Raw genomic sequence first — 18,662 nt, forward strand, 5'->3', positions numbered from 1 at the left:
AAGTGAATCATCGGATACAGTAATAGCGATATGCATAAACAACGGTCAAATATATTGACCACATATACAATTAATATAATAAAAAAAACTAATAATCTTTAACTTTTTCCACCTTTACCATTGCGTGTATATTGTGCAAATACTGCAGAGATAAAACAAATGTTACAACGAAATGAAACATGATTACTCGCTAGAAAATTATTTACCACTTATATATCGAAAGGACACGCGGTTATGGATATAATTATACTGCTAAACAAACAATCGACATGCGAAATGCAACACTGTTAAACGTGTGTGATATATTAAGCATACCGCAAACATGTATGCAATCGTAAACTCGTTTCAACTGAGAAAATTTAAACCCGCGAGGATCTTTAATAAGATTGTCTTTTTCTTGACCAATGACTTAAATGCAAATCCTCATGGAAAAATAATAAAGTCGTGAGCAGTGAGTTATTTGAGACGACAATACAAAAGTAAGCTAATTGTGAAAATTCGAGAGGATGATAAACGTCTCATTTCGCTACCGCACACGTTCTTAGAGTCTGTGTTAAGGTAGGAGGTGTGTGGCGCACTGTTTTAGTGAAACTGCAATCAGCAGCGAGGTTAAACAAAAGCATACTGTTACGCATAAAAATATGCTGTCGACGTGTTTCGACATACTGTGAAATACAACAGAAACGTGACACATACACCAAACGCTGAAATAAATTTTAGTCAGTATATTCATGGATTTATAAACACGATTGTATTGTGCATTATTAAAGTTTCCGAATGGAACTTACATATGCTCAGAGACTGGATATGAGCACTGTCATGAAGAGCGTTTTGCTTTCGCTTTTTATACTAGGTCATTTGAAATCAGGTGCGTATACTTTACGAAGTACTTCATAACATTTAATATTACATCTTGATTGTCACGACTTAAAATACCTGTTTTTGTTTGTAGATGTAAGTTAGCTGGTACATAAATATCACACACACGTGAACATTATTCACATACATTTATTTCACGCGAAATTAAAATGCGATGGTAATCGCTGCTTTTTACTTGAACTTTTGTTTCTGAATATACATAATTGTGTATGTTTTATTATGCGAATGCAGTGATTACGTTTCTTGTTTTGTACACTTAGTATTTATGCGGCAATTTTAAAGACACAAACCATGAGAACAGCCTTGATGTTGTAAAAATGGCTCAACCATGCATAATAAGCTTTCTCCCTTAATGTGTAAATTACATTAGCTGCCTAACATGTTTGTAGCGTTTCCAACCATTTAACATCGAGTATTTTTTTTTTATTAAAACAAATAGCCAAATTCGTTTTTGCTATGAAAATAAAACGCAAATTAATATGGAGTTTAGTTTCAATAACAAAAGTGTTCTACGTTTCATATTAATTGTGAAAAAAAAGATGAGATTAAAATTGGATTTTATAATTTAATTTTACATATTATATTAAATACATGTATTACTAACACATACCAAATTATGAATTGTTTTATTAAATACATGTATTACTAACACATACCAAATTATGAATTCCAAACGTTTTGTCAAGAAAACTTGGAATAAATATTGCCTTTATTAAGAACATCGGGAAATATATTTTCAATTTAGTCTAGTTAACGTGTATGCGGGCAAGTACTAAAAACTACAAAAGGATTATTTGAGTTGTTAACGTTGATTTTAATTCGGAACTATGTGCTCGTGCAAGCAAACGGCATTGATATAAATAAATTAGCATCGATCGTGAACAGTCATTTGTGGAAAAGAGTGATACTTTTATTGCGTTTAATGCTTATTTAACGTTGGTCCGCCAATTTAGCGTGTGATATTTAACCAACAACAATGATATATCCCGTCGACCAATTCACTACATTAAACTTTTCAGTTAACAGTTTTTAATCCATCATACTTAGCAAATGTAAACCAATTTTAGATTGGTTTACAGCTTTGTGTAAAGATGTAAATTTCAAGCGAGAATATTTAATTACGATAATTGGGGAATATTTTTATGTTGACAGAAGTAATTAAAAGTAAAACAAAATGATTAAACGGTAATTCCGAATATAATGCGTCTCGCACTACGATTTTCAGTTGCACATCTAAAATATAAAGCATGTGTATTACTAGGCAATGGTCTAGGATTAATTGACAGATAAAGCCGGTCTCAGAAAAAAAGGCGCTTTTATGTCAGGATGTCCATTTGCTTGATAAGCCGTTCTTTTTATAAGTTTCTACGTATTATTAAGATAAACCTACGTGCGTACGATTGATATAACTTAGTCAACACTTGGTGACGTTTTAATATGTTCTTCATAAAAACGACTCTATTCGAATACTTGTATAAAGGTACTATGAAGACGTGTGGTTAAGCATTTGGTTTTGATAACATCAATAAATCTGTGCACACATACTGTTAGTTTGTGTAAAACATCATTATGTGTGTGTGTGGTGAATAGTTTTTTTAAGCGATGGTATTCGGGCTAACATAGGGTTTGCCATGCGCATTACGAAATTTACAAACTACCGGAGGCATATCATACATTCTTCACAGTCCGAGCGAGACAAATGTGCAATATATTCTGCTTACTAGATTAAAGCAGCAATCCAAGTAGTAAAAAGTACGGTCTTTACACGAAAATCAAACATACATGGTATAACAATACATACCATTAGTCCAGTTTTTACTGCTCATGTAAAAACAACAGTGCTCATTATTGCAATAAGAATAATGGTATTCTGTGTTGCAGTGTAAACTAACTCTATCCAGAGTAGTGAAATTCCCAACTGATGTCCAGTAACCACGAACTGTGTTTCTATGACTCGTTGATACGGACAAATTCGATTACTGTACAATATCGTCTCATCGCAAAGGCCGAAATAGTCGTCGACCATGATAACCTAATAACTTAAGGTCCGATAATTCCATTAGAATCGATATATGTAGACATTCTGAGAGGATGTCATTTTGCAACCATTGTATTATCCATTTGGCAAGTGTAAGAAGAACTGTTGTGGTTATGCGTGCATTGAATAACATGACACTCCCTGAATGATGGCGCTGAAAGTATTCTCTGGAGTCGCACGGATCGTGTGTTTAATATGTAACGTTGTACATCAAACGAAAGTCATATGAAGCCATAACCATGGACTCAAAACATACCACACTCCAGGATTCATAATTTATGTTGAATATCGACTTTAAGCAAAACTAACTTGGCATGTTTCATTTAATAGCTTATCGTGGTTTTCTTACAAGTTTGTTCAAATCATACTCATTGAGTAATATTTGGCGCAAACACAGGTGTAAAATGTTTTCTTTATGTGTATATATTGTAAAAGTTGTTTTATATAATCTTTTCTAAAACCGTTTTGGCTGACAGGTTTGGTGTTTGTATGATTGTTTGGTCATATCATATTTCTATGTTTACAATTGCCCCAATCTTTGAGTTCCGTGTTGAATTCTATTCGACTTCAGGCAAAAAAGAAAAACAATCATGGCATATAATGTCACAAGGCAAGACGTTATCTATTCGGGTTTTCTCTACTACTTTGAATCAAATCATACCCATGGGAAAAAAATATATACCCGCCATAGGGGTAACTTGCTTTTATCGTTTGTATTTAGTGAATATAGTAGTAAAAAACGCAAATGCCAAACGCTTTGTTAATGTTAGAGAAAACGAATGAGTGGACGCCATAAAACTAGTTTGAAATTGAGTATGTTCTTTAATATGTTGGCCCTCTTGCAAACACAAATATGTTAAGTATGAAGTCAAGTGTGTTCGTTTATCCCCCAAAGTTCCGTAGTGAAGACTGACTATTAGGATGGTAGTTAACACAAGTTCCTACTATTCTAGAACATCATAAATATTAGTCTAGTAATTTATTTCTAGCTTTCTTCTTATTTATGCTACTATCGCGCGCATTTAGACAATATAAATGCCGATGCGGTATAACTAGTTTCGTAGCACTAGTTTCAATTATGGCACTGAGTTTCTGATTCAGTAAACATTAGTTAATAGTTAACATGAAACGTAATATGCAATGATTTGACACACCTCGCGATGAAATATCAGATATTAATTATTTGATCTGTAATGCACTAAAACGTTGTATAGATCAACATTAAAAAAACACGAGAAAATATCCTATTTAGAGGCACCCGCGATATTCACTTGTACGAATCCGCAAAGAAGCGCAACTGACGCATTTTTTCCGCGTTTTATCTAGAGGACCATGTGAGCATACTTGAAAGAAAAGGCACAGTATAACTATTTCGTTGCTCGTTATATTTTAATGAAACGACATTTTCATTTAATGAAATAATAATAGTTCGTTAGAGTGTATGCGTTTGTATGTATGATGTACATGTATTGCTATTAATGACACGCTAATCACGTATTGACATCAACAACATGCAACGGCGTTCCAGTGTCAAGAAAAGGGCATTCCTGTTTTGCATTCTAAGGTGTTGCAAGGACATGTGGAGAAAGTAAACGCTAATTGTCAAAATACAAAACATTTCCAATATCCTCGCTGTTATTTAGTCTCTTATGTAGTCACGAGTTTGAACGGCTGATGTAGTAGTAGTATACACTATTTGGGACGTAGTGGGACATCAATATTGAACTCACAATTTAAAAGCTAGATTGTAATAGGTTATACTGTTGATAAAACGTTCCATGTTACCGTACATGATAGCGTTCCATAGCCCGATATTCATATACACGTTTTAAATATATTTGTTGCGTTAGGTCATTTATAATTTGTGTTGTTCACCATTTAAATGCAATAGTTGCTATTTGTAAAATTATTTCAGTTAATATTTCGAATGTGCAACAATAATTATATACTAAAGGGGATTTGTTCACAGTATAGTAAAACACTGCAATAACAAAACAAGTCATATGTCTGTAAAAGATTGTATACATTATCTTACGACTAGCATAGTAACACATCTATCAACGAGGAAAGTAATAGCACTGGAAAAAATATTGAAAAAGTCCCTTTAAGCTCGAATGATATTCTGAAAGAATAATGAAACACCGCAGCATTCAGCCAGAGAATACCTTCTAAACATGCAACAATTAATAACCCCTTGCATTTAAAAATAAATCGATGATGACACATGTTTTTAATACACATTCACGTAGTGTATGTATTTTTCAACACAAACAAAACATTAAAATTTACGTGTCAGTATCAAACATTACAAAATGTAATATAATTGTTTTCCACTTAACCAAACGATAAGTTGAAATTTGCAAATATATTATGCCGAATATGGATTTTTAAAAATATGCTGGTTGTAACATAATATTCTTAAATGACAACCTGTACGATTATTCGCAAACACAGCATTTTCTCGTTTCTCGTACTTTTGAGAGAATGTTAAAATTATTATTCTATCGTTTTACAATCGCAGTGGTATTGTAGTTCTGAAAAAATGCATACTTTTGAGAATAATGATTTAGATAACCCCATGTTTGTAAAATCCGAAATGTATGAATAACCAATGAACTATTTTCACATAATGCACGTCTGAATGAAACATAGACTCATGGAACAAACGTTTTTATTATTTTTCGTTTGGTATTAACAGAAAATGTTACATTAAAATGATTGAAGGCTGGTTGGTTTGACAGAAAATAAAAATGAAAACAATATGTACACTGTATAAAATTTAGAAACGAAAAAAATAATATTGCATGTATGCGTTTGATTTAATGTGAGTGATATCGATGTACACTTTTGAAAGTGGTGCAATATCATATTAATAAAGATATTGTGTTGCTCACAATACGCCGAATAACATAACATGTAATAAAAGATAATATGGCATAGCATGCTATATTAGACAACACCACATAAAATGTAAAATTAGACGAATGACACATCATGTAACATTCACCAACATGGCAATTTTAGACATATTACATATTATATGACAATACACAATTTTGAATAACTTGTAATAATAGACAACATGACCTTATGTGAAATATAATGAATATTGGTATGTTAATATGTTTACGAACATGATTAATATATGTTTTGCCATTATTATAAGATGTCACAAGAGAGATGTATCGTATTGACATTGAGAAAAAGTTCTCAACCACGTTGCGCCGTAAGAAATGAATAAAGCATTAAAAATAAATATATATATCAGCTCTCCTCTCGATTAATAATTATTCGGTACATAGCACCTGATGTTGCCAGAGTTAAGTGGAATCTATTATAGCTGCAATTAAAAGAAGTGTTTTCAATTGTAAAGTTGATAGTTTTAACATGACAGTACACATCAGAAATAGTTCCGTGATTAACAGTTAAACCTTATACAATACACTCTTTGTATTTTGTTTGTTTTCTATGTGCGCCCTCTGAAAATTCAGGTAAAATGTTTCGTAAACTCTGTCGACCCGCATGCCGGATTTACAATGGATTGTTTCAAAATGAAATTTATAGTTTGGCGCAATAACTGGCACCGCGTTAATTTGAACGATATGGTTTTGTTCGCTACAATTCGCGTATACATGTAGCTGGCTGCCTTTAAGAACAAATTATTTATGCATCATATTTTTTTTCTAAACATACGTTAGATTATTCTGTGTTATTTATGCAACAGAAAGTTTAGTTATTTACTTAATCAAACATAAAGAAATACTTTTTTACAATACATCGATCGAGTACTCAAACACTAGTTGTGAATAAGTTTTTTTTATATAACACAATGGTTGATTTCATATGTCATACAACATAATAGTTTTCATTTAACATGAATTAAATTCTTCAATTAAAACACAATATAACATATCTTATCAATCTTATCACAGGTTGAATACAACATCTGTTACAGGCATTTTAGTTCTTGGTCGGTGTATGCAACACCAGAATTAGAAACAAAATAATAACATGTAATTGTGGCTTTTTTGTCATTTCGACTAAACATGTATGTCCTAATGTACAAGTAAAGACCAGGTAAAAAATGTCAAGTACAGTATATGAACATCACGGGTTAAATTGCAATAAGTTTCTGGTTTCATTAATTGTTTATTTCTTTATTTCTGTAATATTTATTCACAAGATTGTATAAAATAGTTTATATGACGTGTTAAGTTTGTAGATATCTTTTAAATTTAAACATCCTCATGGCATAATGATTTGGCTTTGTTAATACATTGAATTCACTGTTGTCAATGGTGTAATTGGTGTTATTGTGTACTGATTTGACCGCTGAACGCAACCAACATGTATGTATCAATAATCTTTATTATCGTTACGTTTGTTTGTGTCTTAGGGTTCTTTTCGTACACATACGGTTGATGTTCTTTAGGAAACAATATTGAAATGATTACCAAAGAAAAAGTACATTGAAAAGATATATTCCTAAAAATGCATAGATGCATTAACGTTTAATCTAAATTTATTTCATTTAACATTAATTATTTACCTAGAACGAGGACTGGCCTAACAATTTATTATGATAAATTTTATTAGCAATTTAATGGCTCTGTGGTTCTTAAGCAATATTTTTAGTGCATATCTGAAAAATGTAAGAGAAAATTAGCCACACGCATTTGATAAAATACTAGTTAATGTTAACGAGAATGTTTCTCAAGATAAGTCCTCTGTAGTCTCATTATTTCTATGTTAAATGACTTTTAGGTACAGTGAACATTTGTAGTGAGCTACAGTAGCCTCATAAAACTCAAAACTCGAACCCAACACCTGGATTAATAAGCCGTATAGAGACAATAATTTGATACATTACTATGTTTGTTCGCATATTATTCTATCATTTGAATCTATGCAAGATGTTGTGGTAAATCACGAATTCATACGTGTAAGCGTTTGTATTTTCACTTACATGAACACTTTAATAAGAAGACTTGTTACTTTAGTAGTGGCTTGTTTTGCATGTCACATAAGACAACCGTCAACTTATCTCACCATATGTCAAACTTGTTACGATTTACGATTTAGTAACTCGGACATATATGGCGTCTCATAAGTTTCATAAATACAACTCTTGTAAGGACAACAGGGCTCATTCTTTCAATGAGAAGTATGGCGTTTTTTAGTGTTTTAACCCGGAGGGTACAGCGGCATGGCCCAGTAAAAAGGGTATTTAAACGCATTTTTAGTGCAAAAAAGGGCAAACATTTGCGCGAAAAGCTTTGAAAGCAGTATATTTTAAAAAAGGACTTTCCACAGAATCCCTTTTAAAATGGCCATTTTCAAGGAAATTTCTTTAAGAACAACACACATTTTTTTCACTTTTTATAAGAAAGTACAAAAATGTTATTCTGGCAGTATAACCCTACTTACATTAAGACAGGAAAATTGAACTGAAAATGTTACGCTGGCGGTACAAACTCCCCAAGGTTCATTATCACATCATCATATAATTCATTATCACATCAACAAATAATTCAACTCAAATGTTACGCTGGCAGTACAAATTAGACACAAAAATTAAACAGAAAATGTTACACTGGCGGTACAAACTCCTAAAGGTTCATTATCACATCAAAACATAGTTCACATTACGCTGTTGGTTCAAACTCTCAAAATTTCATCATCACTTCGCAGAAAAATTAAACAAAAATGTTACGCTGGCGGTACAGACTCCAATGGTTCATTATCACATCATATAATTCAACTTAAAATGTTACGCTGGTTGTACAACCTCCAAAATGTTCATTATAACATCAACAAAAATTGATTGTATTTAAAAATTGAACAGAAAATGTTATGCTGGCGGTACAAACTCTCAAAGGTTCATAATCCTTTCGACAGAAAAATTTAACAGAAAATGTTACGCTGGCGGTACAACCTCCCAAAGGTTCATAATCACAACAGATAATTCTTTGAAAATGTTACGCCGGCGGTACAAACTCCCAAATATTCCTAATCACTTTGACAGAAAAATTAAAATAAAATGTTACGCTGGCGGTACAAACTTACAAAGGTTCATTCTAACATCAGCAAATAAATCATTCCACTTCAAATGTAACTCTGGCGGTACAAACTCACAAATTTCATAATCACTTTGACAGAAAAATAAAACTAAAATGTTACGCCGGCAGTACAAACTCCCCAAGGTTCATAATCACATAGACAGATAATTCTTTGAAAATGTTACGCCGGCGGTACAAACTCGCAGATATTAATATTCACTTTGACAGAAAAATAAAATGTTACGTTGGCCGTACAAACTCACAAAGGTTCATTATAACAACACCAAATAAATCATTCCACTTTAAATGTTACGCTGGCGGTACAAACTCACAACATTCATCACTTTGACAGAAAAATAAAATTAAAATGTTACGCCGCTGGTACAAACTCCCCAAGGTTCATAATCACAGACAGATAATTCTTTGAAAATGTTACGCTGGCGGTACAAACTCCCAAAGGTTCATTATAACATCACCAAATAAATCATTCCACTTTAAATGTTACGCTGGCGGTACAAACTCACAAAATTCATAATCATTTTAACAGAAAAATAAAACTAAAATGTTACGCCGGCGGTACAAACACAAACAAGGATTATAATCACAATGACAGATTATTCTTTGAAAATTTTACACCAGCGGTACAAAATCCCTGATATTCATAATGACACAGAAAAAAATAACACTGAAAAAATGGAAGGTAAATCACTTTTAAATGTATAAATTCTTAATATATTAGTAAATTTTAAAACAAGTAATTATAAATACAGAACACAAACAAGAGCTGTCAGACGACAGGGCGCTCGACTATTGGAGTGCTTGACAGTATAACGTTAGCTATCATGGGGAAATTGTACATACTCAATAATTTATTAGACGATCTTTCAAAAATAATAAAAAGGAAAAAAAATATAAATAAAAATTTGGGGGGGGGGGGGTTGAGAGGGGGTATAATGTGGGGTGTGGTCATTTATTAGACGATCTTTCAAAAATAAAAAAATGAAAAAAAAAATGGGGGGTTAGGGGGGGTGGTGGGGGGTAGGGGAGGTGAGAGGGGGGTATAATGTCGGGTGTGATAATTTATTAGAGGATGTTTAAAAAAAATTGGGGGGGTAGGGGGGTGAGAGGGGGTATAATGTGGGGGGGGGGTAATTAATTAGATGTTTAAAAAAAATGGGGGGGGGATTCTGGGTAGGGGCGTGGGGTATTGTTTCGGTGGAATCCATTGTGGTATTCAGGTAAGTGTTGTTTTGTCAAAGTAATAATAAAATGTGATCATAAATAAAGAAGTTATGGCAATTTAAGCAAAATGTTGTTTTATCCAAGTGTAAAAGGGGCCATAATTATGCCAAAATGCTTGATACAGTGGTCTGCTCTTGTTTATAGGTTGGGGTCATGTTGGTTAACAAGTATGCAAACTAAAAAAGCAATATGTCAAAGGTTATAGGAAATATTTGGGGTAGTACGCAAACTTTAACATAGATTTATCAATAATATGCATATTCGAAGTATAAAAGGGGCAATAATTCTGTCAAAATGCTTGATACAGTTGTTTGCTCTTGTTGGGGTCATGATGGTAAACAAGTATGCAAAATATGAAAGCAATATGTCAAGGGACAATGAAAATATTTGGGGTAGTACGCAAACTTTAACATTTGCTGCATATTCTAAGTGAAAAAGGGGCCATAATTATGACAAAATGCTTGATAGAGTTGTCTTATCTTGTTTATATGTTGGGGTCAAGTTGGTAAACAAGTATGCAAAATATGAAAGCAACATGTCAAGGGACAAGGAAAATAATTGGGGTAGTACGAAAACTTTAACATTTGCACGCTAACGGTAACGGAAAAGCCGACGTGAGTAGGATAGCTCCACTATATATATTTCATATATAATAGTCAAGTTAAAAAAGATGTGCAAACCTTCAAGTAGTGAAATTCCAACTATTATGTACTCAATCCACCAGTCGGTAGGTTAGAAATATATGAAATAGTGTGAATGATTCATTTTTTATGACTAACTTAAATTAGTTCTAAAAATAAAAATAAAATACAATACATTTTTTTACACATGTGAAGTCATTTTAAAAATGCAATATTTAAATAAAACAATCTTTACATCAATTATAAGCATCCTAAGTTCTTTAACAGATGCATTTGCTGCAATTTGTAATTGCATTAATAAACAATTCTGCCAAAACTTTAATATATATAGTATGGACAAAACTTCATTGTTTCTTCTGACTACTCAAACATATTATAGGACATAAACAAAGCTGTCTCCATAGGATGACATATGCCCCCGAAAAACGCTTTGATAGAAGTTATGAGCATTTTTTTAAACCTAAACGCGGATCCTATTGCCTAAGTTCAAGGTCAAGGGGGTCAAAATTTGTGTGCACATGAAAAGGCCTTGTCCATATACACATGCATAGCAAATATGAAGGTTACATCTGAAGCGACATAAAAGTTATGAGTATTTTTCGAAAACTAAACCAGATTTGGAAACCTAAATGCAGACCCTAAGTTCAAGGTCAAAGGGGTCAAAATGTGTGTGCGTTAAGAAAGGCCTTGTCCATATATACCAAATATGAAGGTTGCATCTCAAGGGACATAGAAGTTATGAGCATTTTTCGAAAACTAAACGCAAAGTGTGACGGACAGACGGACAGTCCAATCACTATATGCCCTTCTTCGGGGGCATAAAAACTAAAACCAATCAAATAAAAACTGTCCAAACTTAAACTTTAAATACAATAGGACAGAAGAGATCAAGCTAGTTAAAATGACATATATAAAATATCAAACCACTATTTATAAAAAAACAAGAGCACCGCATAACAGGTGACACGCTCGGCTGCGAAAGCTTGTCAGAATATTTTTTTTAAGTCACAGTGACCTTGACCTTTGACCTAGTAACCCAAAATGGGTGGGGCATGTAGAACTCATGAAGGTGCATCTACATATGAAGTTTCAAAGTTGTTGGTGGACGCGCTTTGATTTTAGAGCCAATGTAAAGGTTTTAGCACGACGGCGGGGGACGGCGAGCAGGCTATTACAATGCCTCGGGTTTTCTCCGAAAACAGCCTCTCTAACAATGATTAAAAGTTCACAGTACACAAAATATCTACCTCCACCAAATGAAATGCACTTTGTTGTTAGAATCATAACATGTCTGCAGGGGCAAGTGGCATGGCAGGCCTTACCTGTCGAATCTCACTTTGTCAACAAATAGTGCTTTGTTCAGCTTTTTTGGGAAGATAGCCCATGGCTTTGAAATTGGGAATTTTATCGGCATTTTTCAAGACAGTGGGAAAATAAGTTGGGATTTATAACTACATGAATGAGTTCAGCATCTTTACATGTAATCACAAACACCATCATGATCAACCATGATCAACAGTTTTCCACATAATAAGCTCACACAAAGTCATCAGTCACATCAGGCACCATTTATAAGGAGGCGCTTCATCTTCTTCTGAAGAACTGCTGCTTTCAACATGTTGAATATCAGTCAGCGCTTTGCTTTCGGAAATCAAAGATGATGATGCAAAAGAGTCACTTGTTATTAAATCACTATCATTAACAATGGAATGAGTTTCAATGGGAAGACTTGTACTTCTTGACGTTGTTTGTTTATATAATGACGATTGCTCAATAAAATCAACAGTTTTCGTTTTGCCGCCAAGGTTTTGCTTAGGAATCTTTTTCACGTTATATTTCTAATTGTGCGACATATTTTTTTCCATGCAGCCAAATTACAAAACGCTTAAATTTAATCGCAAATATAATAAGCGCCTGAACAAAATTGAGAATATCTTGTACACGAATTATGCTGACTTTATCCAAATCAAGGTATAGTCTAAAATCCGTACGAAACCGGACCAGACTACGCTTTGCTAAAAAGCGAAACAGCCGATGTCATTAGCGTTTTTTCCCCTATAAGGCTATTAAGAATTTTTTTAGCAAATTTTGGGAAAAAAGTATACTTTTTGCTATTGGGAATATAGCCTATTTCAGCTATAAAATTAGGTCAAAAACAGCCCTAACAAAGGTGATACGCTTCTGCTTTCCCTGATGAACAGTATTGTGTTGCCACCCCATCATCAATGCTATAGCTGTAGACAGCAGTGAATATAAGTTCTCTTTAATGGTGGACAGCTTGCTATGTCCTCTTCTTAGCAGACTTTTGAGAGCTTCCCTGGTGTGGATTCCTCCTAGGCTTAACTTGCAGTGTCATTTTCTGTCGCCACCATCTCCACTTCACCATCGTCAGAAAGATCCATGTTGTTCATATCAACAGCAGACTCTGTTCACAATAGAAGCAATAATAGGATATGTTACTTAAAGACATGAATATTAGATTCTTTGAATGTATACCAATCATGCACATTAATAATCTTCATGCAAAATGTTACAATTTAGCCTCAATTATACAGCATCCTACATGTGATAACCCTTCAATTCTCCAGCTTAATCAGTTTACCTTCACTTAAATGTTTGTTGTTATTATAAGAAGTTGTCAAGATTGGCAAAGCTTCCTCAACAAAACAATCATTCATCATGTTAAAAAGTAAGAAATTGTATTATTAACACACAAACTTAGTCAATTACCTATCTAAGCAAAAAGTATGGAAGGAAATTATCCGTAAAAGCACACAGAGTTAGTCAACAACATACCATTTAAGGTATCACCCCAACGCGGCATATAGTCACTGAACTTGCAGAACAGGAAGTCTGAACTGCAATATAAATGCAATTAATTAGGATATTAAATTCAAAACTTAAACCATTGGAAAAATAAGCCTTGCTTGTACAAAAAAAAATGTCATAATCATATAATATCACATATCATAACATGTAATTCAAGCTGCGCATTTACCATTTTATTATAAATCCACGAAGATTATTATATAATTTGGACCTTATATACATGTAATTTAGCCAATAATTATTTATAAGATGCTGACTGTAAAGTATCAGATGTAATTTTTTTATTTAATCTGCAAAAATATTTCTTAAAGTGTGTCAATACACATTAAATTCAATTTGCAAAGAGATTCATACAAGGGTACTAACAGTAACAATAATCAAAATAAAATACACACATAGCAATTTAACAAACATTTCTATATACTTGTATTTTGAATGTAAAACAGTTTATAATGTTTTACCAAAGGTGGACCACTTTTTTAAGAATGGCAAACGTGCATCCTTTCCTTCATTCATGTAGTTTTCCATGTCCAGAAGAAAACAACTTGTTCCAACCTTAACCTGAAAAATGCCCGAGAACACATATTAGAACGAAATCTCTGTACATAAATTTCATAATTACCTAACAGTTTGAAAAAATAGTACATAAATAACCCTTTTATCAGTGTCATAATGATAAAAAAAAATATAGTTATATTTCGGTACCTGGGCGCGCATACCTTGTTGTCTTTATTATTGAAATCCTGATGTGTTTGTTGCCAATTTATGTTCTTATATACAAAATAATCAATACATTCATTATTTAAGCCGAATACATTGCATCAATTGAACCTCTTTAACACTGCAATGTAGAGGTTTCACTGGGTAAAAAAAGATGTAGCCACGGTATTTGTTTCCTTGAAATAAGTTTAAGCTAATGTTTTGACAATAACAATAATATAAACCCTTTCCATCTCAGAAACAATTTTTGAAAAAATTCCTGAATTCAATTTTGTTCCTGAATGGCAGCCTTCAGACGTTATCCTATGCATGCAACCTAAAAATCACAATGATGTTATCACACTTATCTTGTTGACATTTTTATGTTGAAATTTGGAACAGTGTAAATATTTGACATCTGTTTGACATTGTTAACTACTTAGGTCACATCAAATATTACGATGAGCAAACGATTGGTGTACTGCCACCTAAGCGATAGGGACACTTTTAGTCGGCAACATTACGAAAGTTTTCCAATAAGGTGGATAAAGTGTACCGAAGAATAACAAAGTAGCCACTTTTCCTGTTGGTTCGGCCACCTACGCATTCAAACTCGCGCATGCGTACAATGATTGTCTGCATTATTATGAAAAGTGTGATATTTAAAAGGGAAAATATCTATATGTTTCATAAAACAATAAAAATATTTGTCAACAAACATGCATAACATCAATAAACTTTCATTTTCAAGTTGACAGCTGGAAGTCAATATCTGCTAGACGTTTTCCCATAAGTTTGTGAATTCGATTGGTCGAACGCACGCGCTCTACTGTGAGGCTCTGTGAGGGGAAATTGCTGAGGTAAACGCAGAGTCTTTCGTTTCTCTATCTTGCGATTACCTTATCCTCGATACATAATGAACTTATTTAACAAATAACGTATGAAGTATGAACATTGAACGCATTCAAATGGTATATTCAAGCGAATGTAATGAATCATTATTGATCAGCGATTGAACGATTTTACAATCAATTTATTATTATTAAACGAATGCATAACTTTAAACGGTTCAAAACAACTTTAAATTTTAACAACAGTGTGGGCAAGGGAAACTGTCTCCTCTTCTCAGCACCGATTTTGCACCGATACGGTTTAATATAAACGCCGTATATTGTCCTAAGGTGCAAACTTTGATCACCACTGCAAGGGCTAAGGAACGCTAATTATGCAAAAACTTAACAATGTTTACCTGTTTATTAAAAGCACAAACTGATGTAAGCAAGAAATGATTGCTCTTTATTTAAACTTTATTCCTATAGGTTCGTGAATTCCTATTAGTTTGTATACCGAAATCATCCAACCGACGCCATTTTAAATCCTGGATCGAAATTTTGGTCAAGGCGGTCCAGTCCATAACGGTGTGTCTGCTAACGGTCCAATAAAGTAATAAAAAGGACGCAAAGGATTGTCCGTAGCATTAATATGCAAAAATCGTATAATAAAAATATATTTCAAAATTCTAATTAGAATAGTCGATTGTAATGCATACTTTCAAAAAATGAATAATAGCGAAGTCGCATTTTAGTGCTTGTTAACAGCTGTCAACGAGATGATAATTTGTATAGGGATAAAATCGTGTGGCATTGTGCTTAGTAGGTTGTCTGTCAGTTTACATGGTTTAGATACATCGTGTTTAATATATAGTCCGATATGATTGATCTGTTATTCACCATTCAGCGTCTTGCATTTAACACATTACAGTGCTCCAGCTAGGATTTGAAAAGGGCAGGGGGAGGGGGGGGTCTTTTTGTCAAAAGGACACTGTGGACGCGCAGTATTTTGTCAAAAGGGCACTTTCGAGCGCGCGGGCATTTCTGGAATGCTTCCTTTTGCATGTTAATTTATATGGCATTAATAATTGTTAGAATATATTATTCCCATTATTTTTTTTTTATTATTAAACAATTCAAATATAATGTCTACAGTGAGAAATAAATTAAATACAATGAATTGTAATAACATATTTATTCATCACCATATGTTAAATAAAAAAAACGGCAGGGGGTGGGGCCTAGGAAGGGCAGGGCGGAAGTTCGGGATGGCAGGGCGGAAGTTCGGGAGGGCAGGGCGGGGCGCCCTTGAATTTAGGCCTAGTTGGAGTACTGCATTAGAGGCAACCTATACTTGCGTAAAGGTCAAATAGCAAATAATTTGCATTGGCCCATATATTTTACCAATGTATATATAATCAGAATTTAGTTAATCAAATATCAATCTACTACATTTGTTTGCATTATATAAATTTGTAAGGCTTGATAGCGTTCTTTTCAAACTAGGTATCAGATCAAGGTTCATACAACAATGATCGAGTTTCTAAATACTATTAAGTTTACAATGCAACTCTCTTGTGTGTGGAATTATTAATTAATACAATAGCAACATGATTTTTGTGTAAAATCTATCAAAATACCACCACAATCCAATACCGTAATTACTCAAGACTTTGGACACCCATTTAAAGCAAATATGATTAATTTCGTGCCTATAAATTTTCGGACATACGGATTTTATCCATAATTAAAGACTCTAAATTTTCGGACAGTCAATTTTACAGCAGTATTTTATCAGATTTCGTCCTGTTTTCGCTTATCATGTGACCCTTCGATCATCGTGTTTTTACAACCGGATTAAAGTCATAAAACCAGAAAGATGAATGCCTGAGGGCAATGGAGCATAACATTTGCGTTATTGGGTAACCGATAATAAACAATGGTTTCTTCAAACAGCGATTGAAATGATATCGTATTAAGATAGCAAAATGTTTTATGTTTATATTTGTATGTATAATAGGTTTATTATTGCAAAGATGTGAAGTTGTATTTATTTGGGTGTGTATAAAACGCGGCATTTAACGCAGACTGCAATTTGCGGGCTGCGTTATCGGGCCATAAAACGCAGCCAATATGGACATCGTTGCAGTCAATATAGAAATCGTTGGCAAACGCAGCCAATATAGAAATAGAAGGAATACGCAGCCAATAAAGAGATAGAAGGCAAAAGCGTGTGAAGTTCGAGAATGACTGTATCAATAATTCGACGGTTTTAATTAACAGTATTTGTATGAAAGTGGTAAAGGTGCATACATTTTTTAAACTTATTGTTTTTCATCGCTTAAATGGCAGTAAATTTGGGTGCTGGAGGTTTCGGTAAATGACAAGTTCGGTAAATTGGATTTATATAGTAAATACCGTGGAGGTTTCGGTCTATAGATTTTTTATAGAGGTGTTATACCTACAATGAGGTGTTACTGACACCTATTATTGGCTTACAATAACATCAGGGGCATATATTTACAAACTAGGATTAATTTTGAGTTGAGTAATAAATGATATGCCTACGGTAAAGAATTAAGGGGCTTGAATGAGCAACCTCTGAACATCTTAAAACGAATTCTTTTAGGAAATTTAGGTCCCAAACCAAAAAAATGTAGATTGAATTTAAAATGGAAATCTAGTGAAAGTGAATTTACGATTTAAATAACTCAATAATATTTTTTTAATAATTGGTGCGTTTATTTAAATAACATAATAGTATTTATAAATGATTATTTACGACGGAATCAATGTAAGATTTTCAACTACGTTTAATGCTATTAAAACAGGGTCTTGTAAAATATTGTAGACAAGATTAATTAAAAAATCATATCAAACAAAAACCATAAACAAATATGAAATAATTCGTTTGATATTAATTTCAGTTTAAATATAAATACTGCGCTTGGCCGCTACAAAAATTGTGGATTGCTTCAAATTAAATGTCAAAATCCGAGTGCGTTTTATATATAACAAAGTTTTATTATTTCTTTCTGGTTGAGAAAAACATAATAAAAAAACAATATATAACATATAATACGCGTACTAATTTATAAAAAGAAGTAAAATGATATGCGTTATGTTTTATAATTTTGTTAAATGCTCGTGCCATTGAATGTTGAGTAAAGCGTAGAGATGCGAACTAAATTACACATAATTTAAAACTGATAAAAATGACATCTAACATAACGCCAGCAGACACGAATGAATACACTGTGTATTAGCAACCTGCTGTGGTGATCCCTTTCTTATCAGCTCAAAACACAGGCACCTGGCTACTGTATTGGAACAATGGGATTGACGGCCGAAATAACTGATTTCATTTTTTGTCTGGACAAATCCGTTGAATAAAAAAATACTAACTTATTATCTTTGTAATCTGTTTAATGTACCATATATTATA

The 18,662-nt window shown here is 33.1% G+C and overlaps 1 protein-coding gene and 1 long non-coding RNA gene across 2 annotated transcripts in view; one reads left to right on the forward strand and one right to left on the reverse strand.

Annotated features, from left to right (window-relative positions):
• The first annotated feature begins 724 nt into the window (after positions 1-724).
• Positions 725-18,662, forward strand: part of LOC127850412 (uncharacterized) — a 118,197-nt gene continuing 100,259 nt past the window's right edge. Inside the window, exon 1 of the mRNA XM_052383439.1 lies at positions 725-868. Within this exon, the coding sequence (XP_052239399.1) occupies positions 778-868 (91 nt within the window). The 5' untranslated portion in view covers positions 725-777. The remainder of the gene's footprint in view (positions 869-18,662) is intronic.
• LOC127850415 (uncharacterized) lies at positions 10,843-15,781 on the reverse strand. Its single transcript, XR_008035278.1, has 4 exons — positions 15,735-15,781; positions 14,150-14,249; positions 13,656-13,717; positions 10,843-13,284 (listed from the first exon to the last, which is right to left on the reverse strand). It is a non-coding gene; the product is annotated as an uncharacterized LOC127850415 (long non-coding RNA).

The sequence above is a fragment of the Dreissena polymorpha genome, chromosome 11, assembly GCF_020536995.1.
Source record: "Dreissena polymorpha isolate Duluth1 chromosome 11, UMN_Dpol_1.0, whole genome shotgun sequence".
Lineage (NCBI taxonomy): Eukaryota > Metazoa > Mollusca > Bivalvia > Myida > Dreissenidae > Dreissena > Dreissena polymorpha.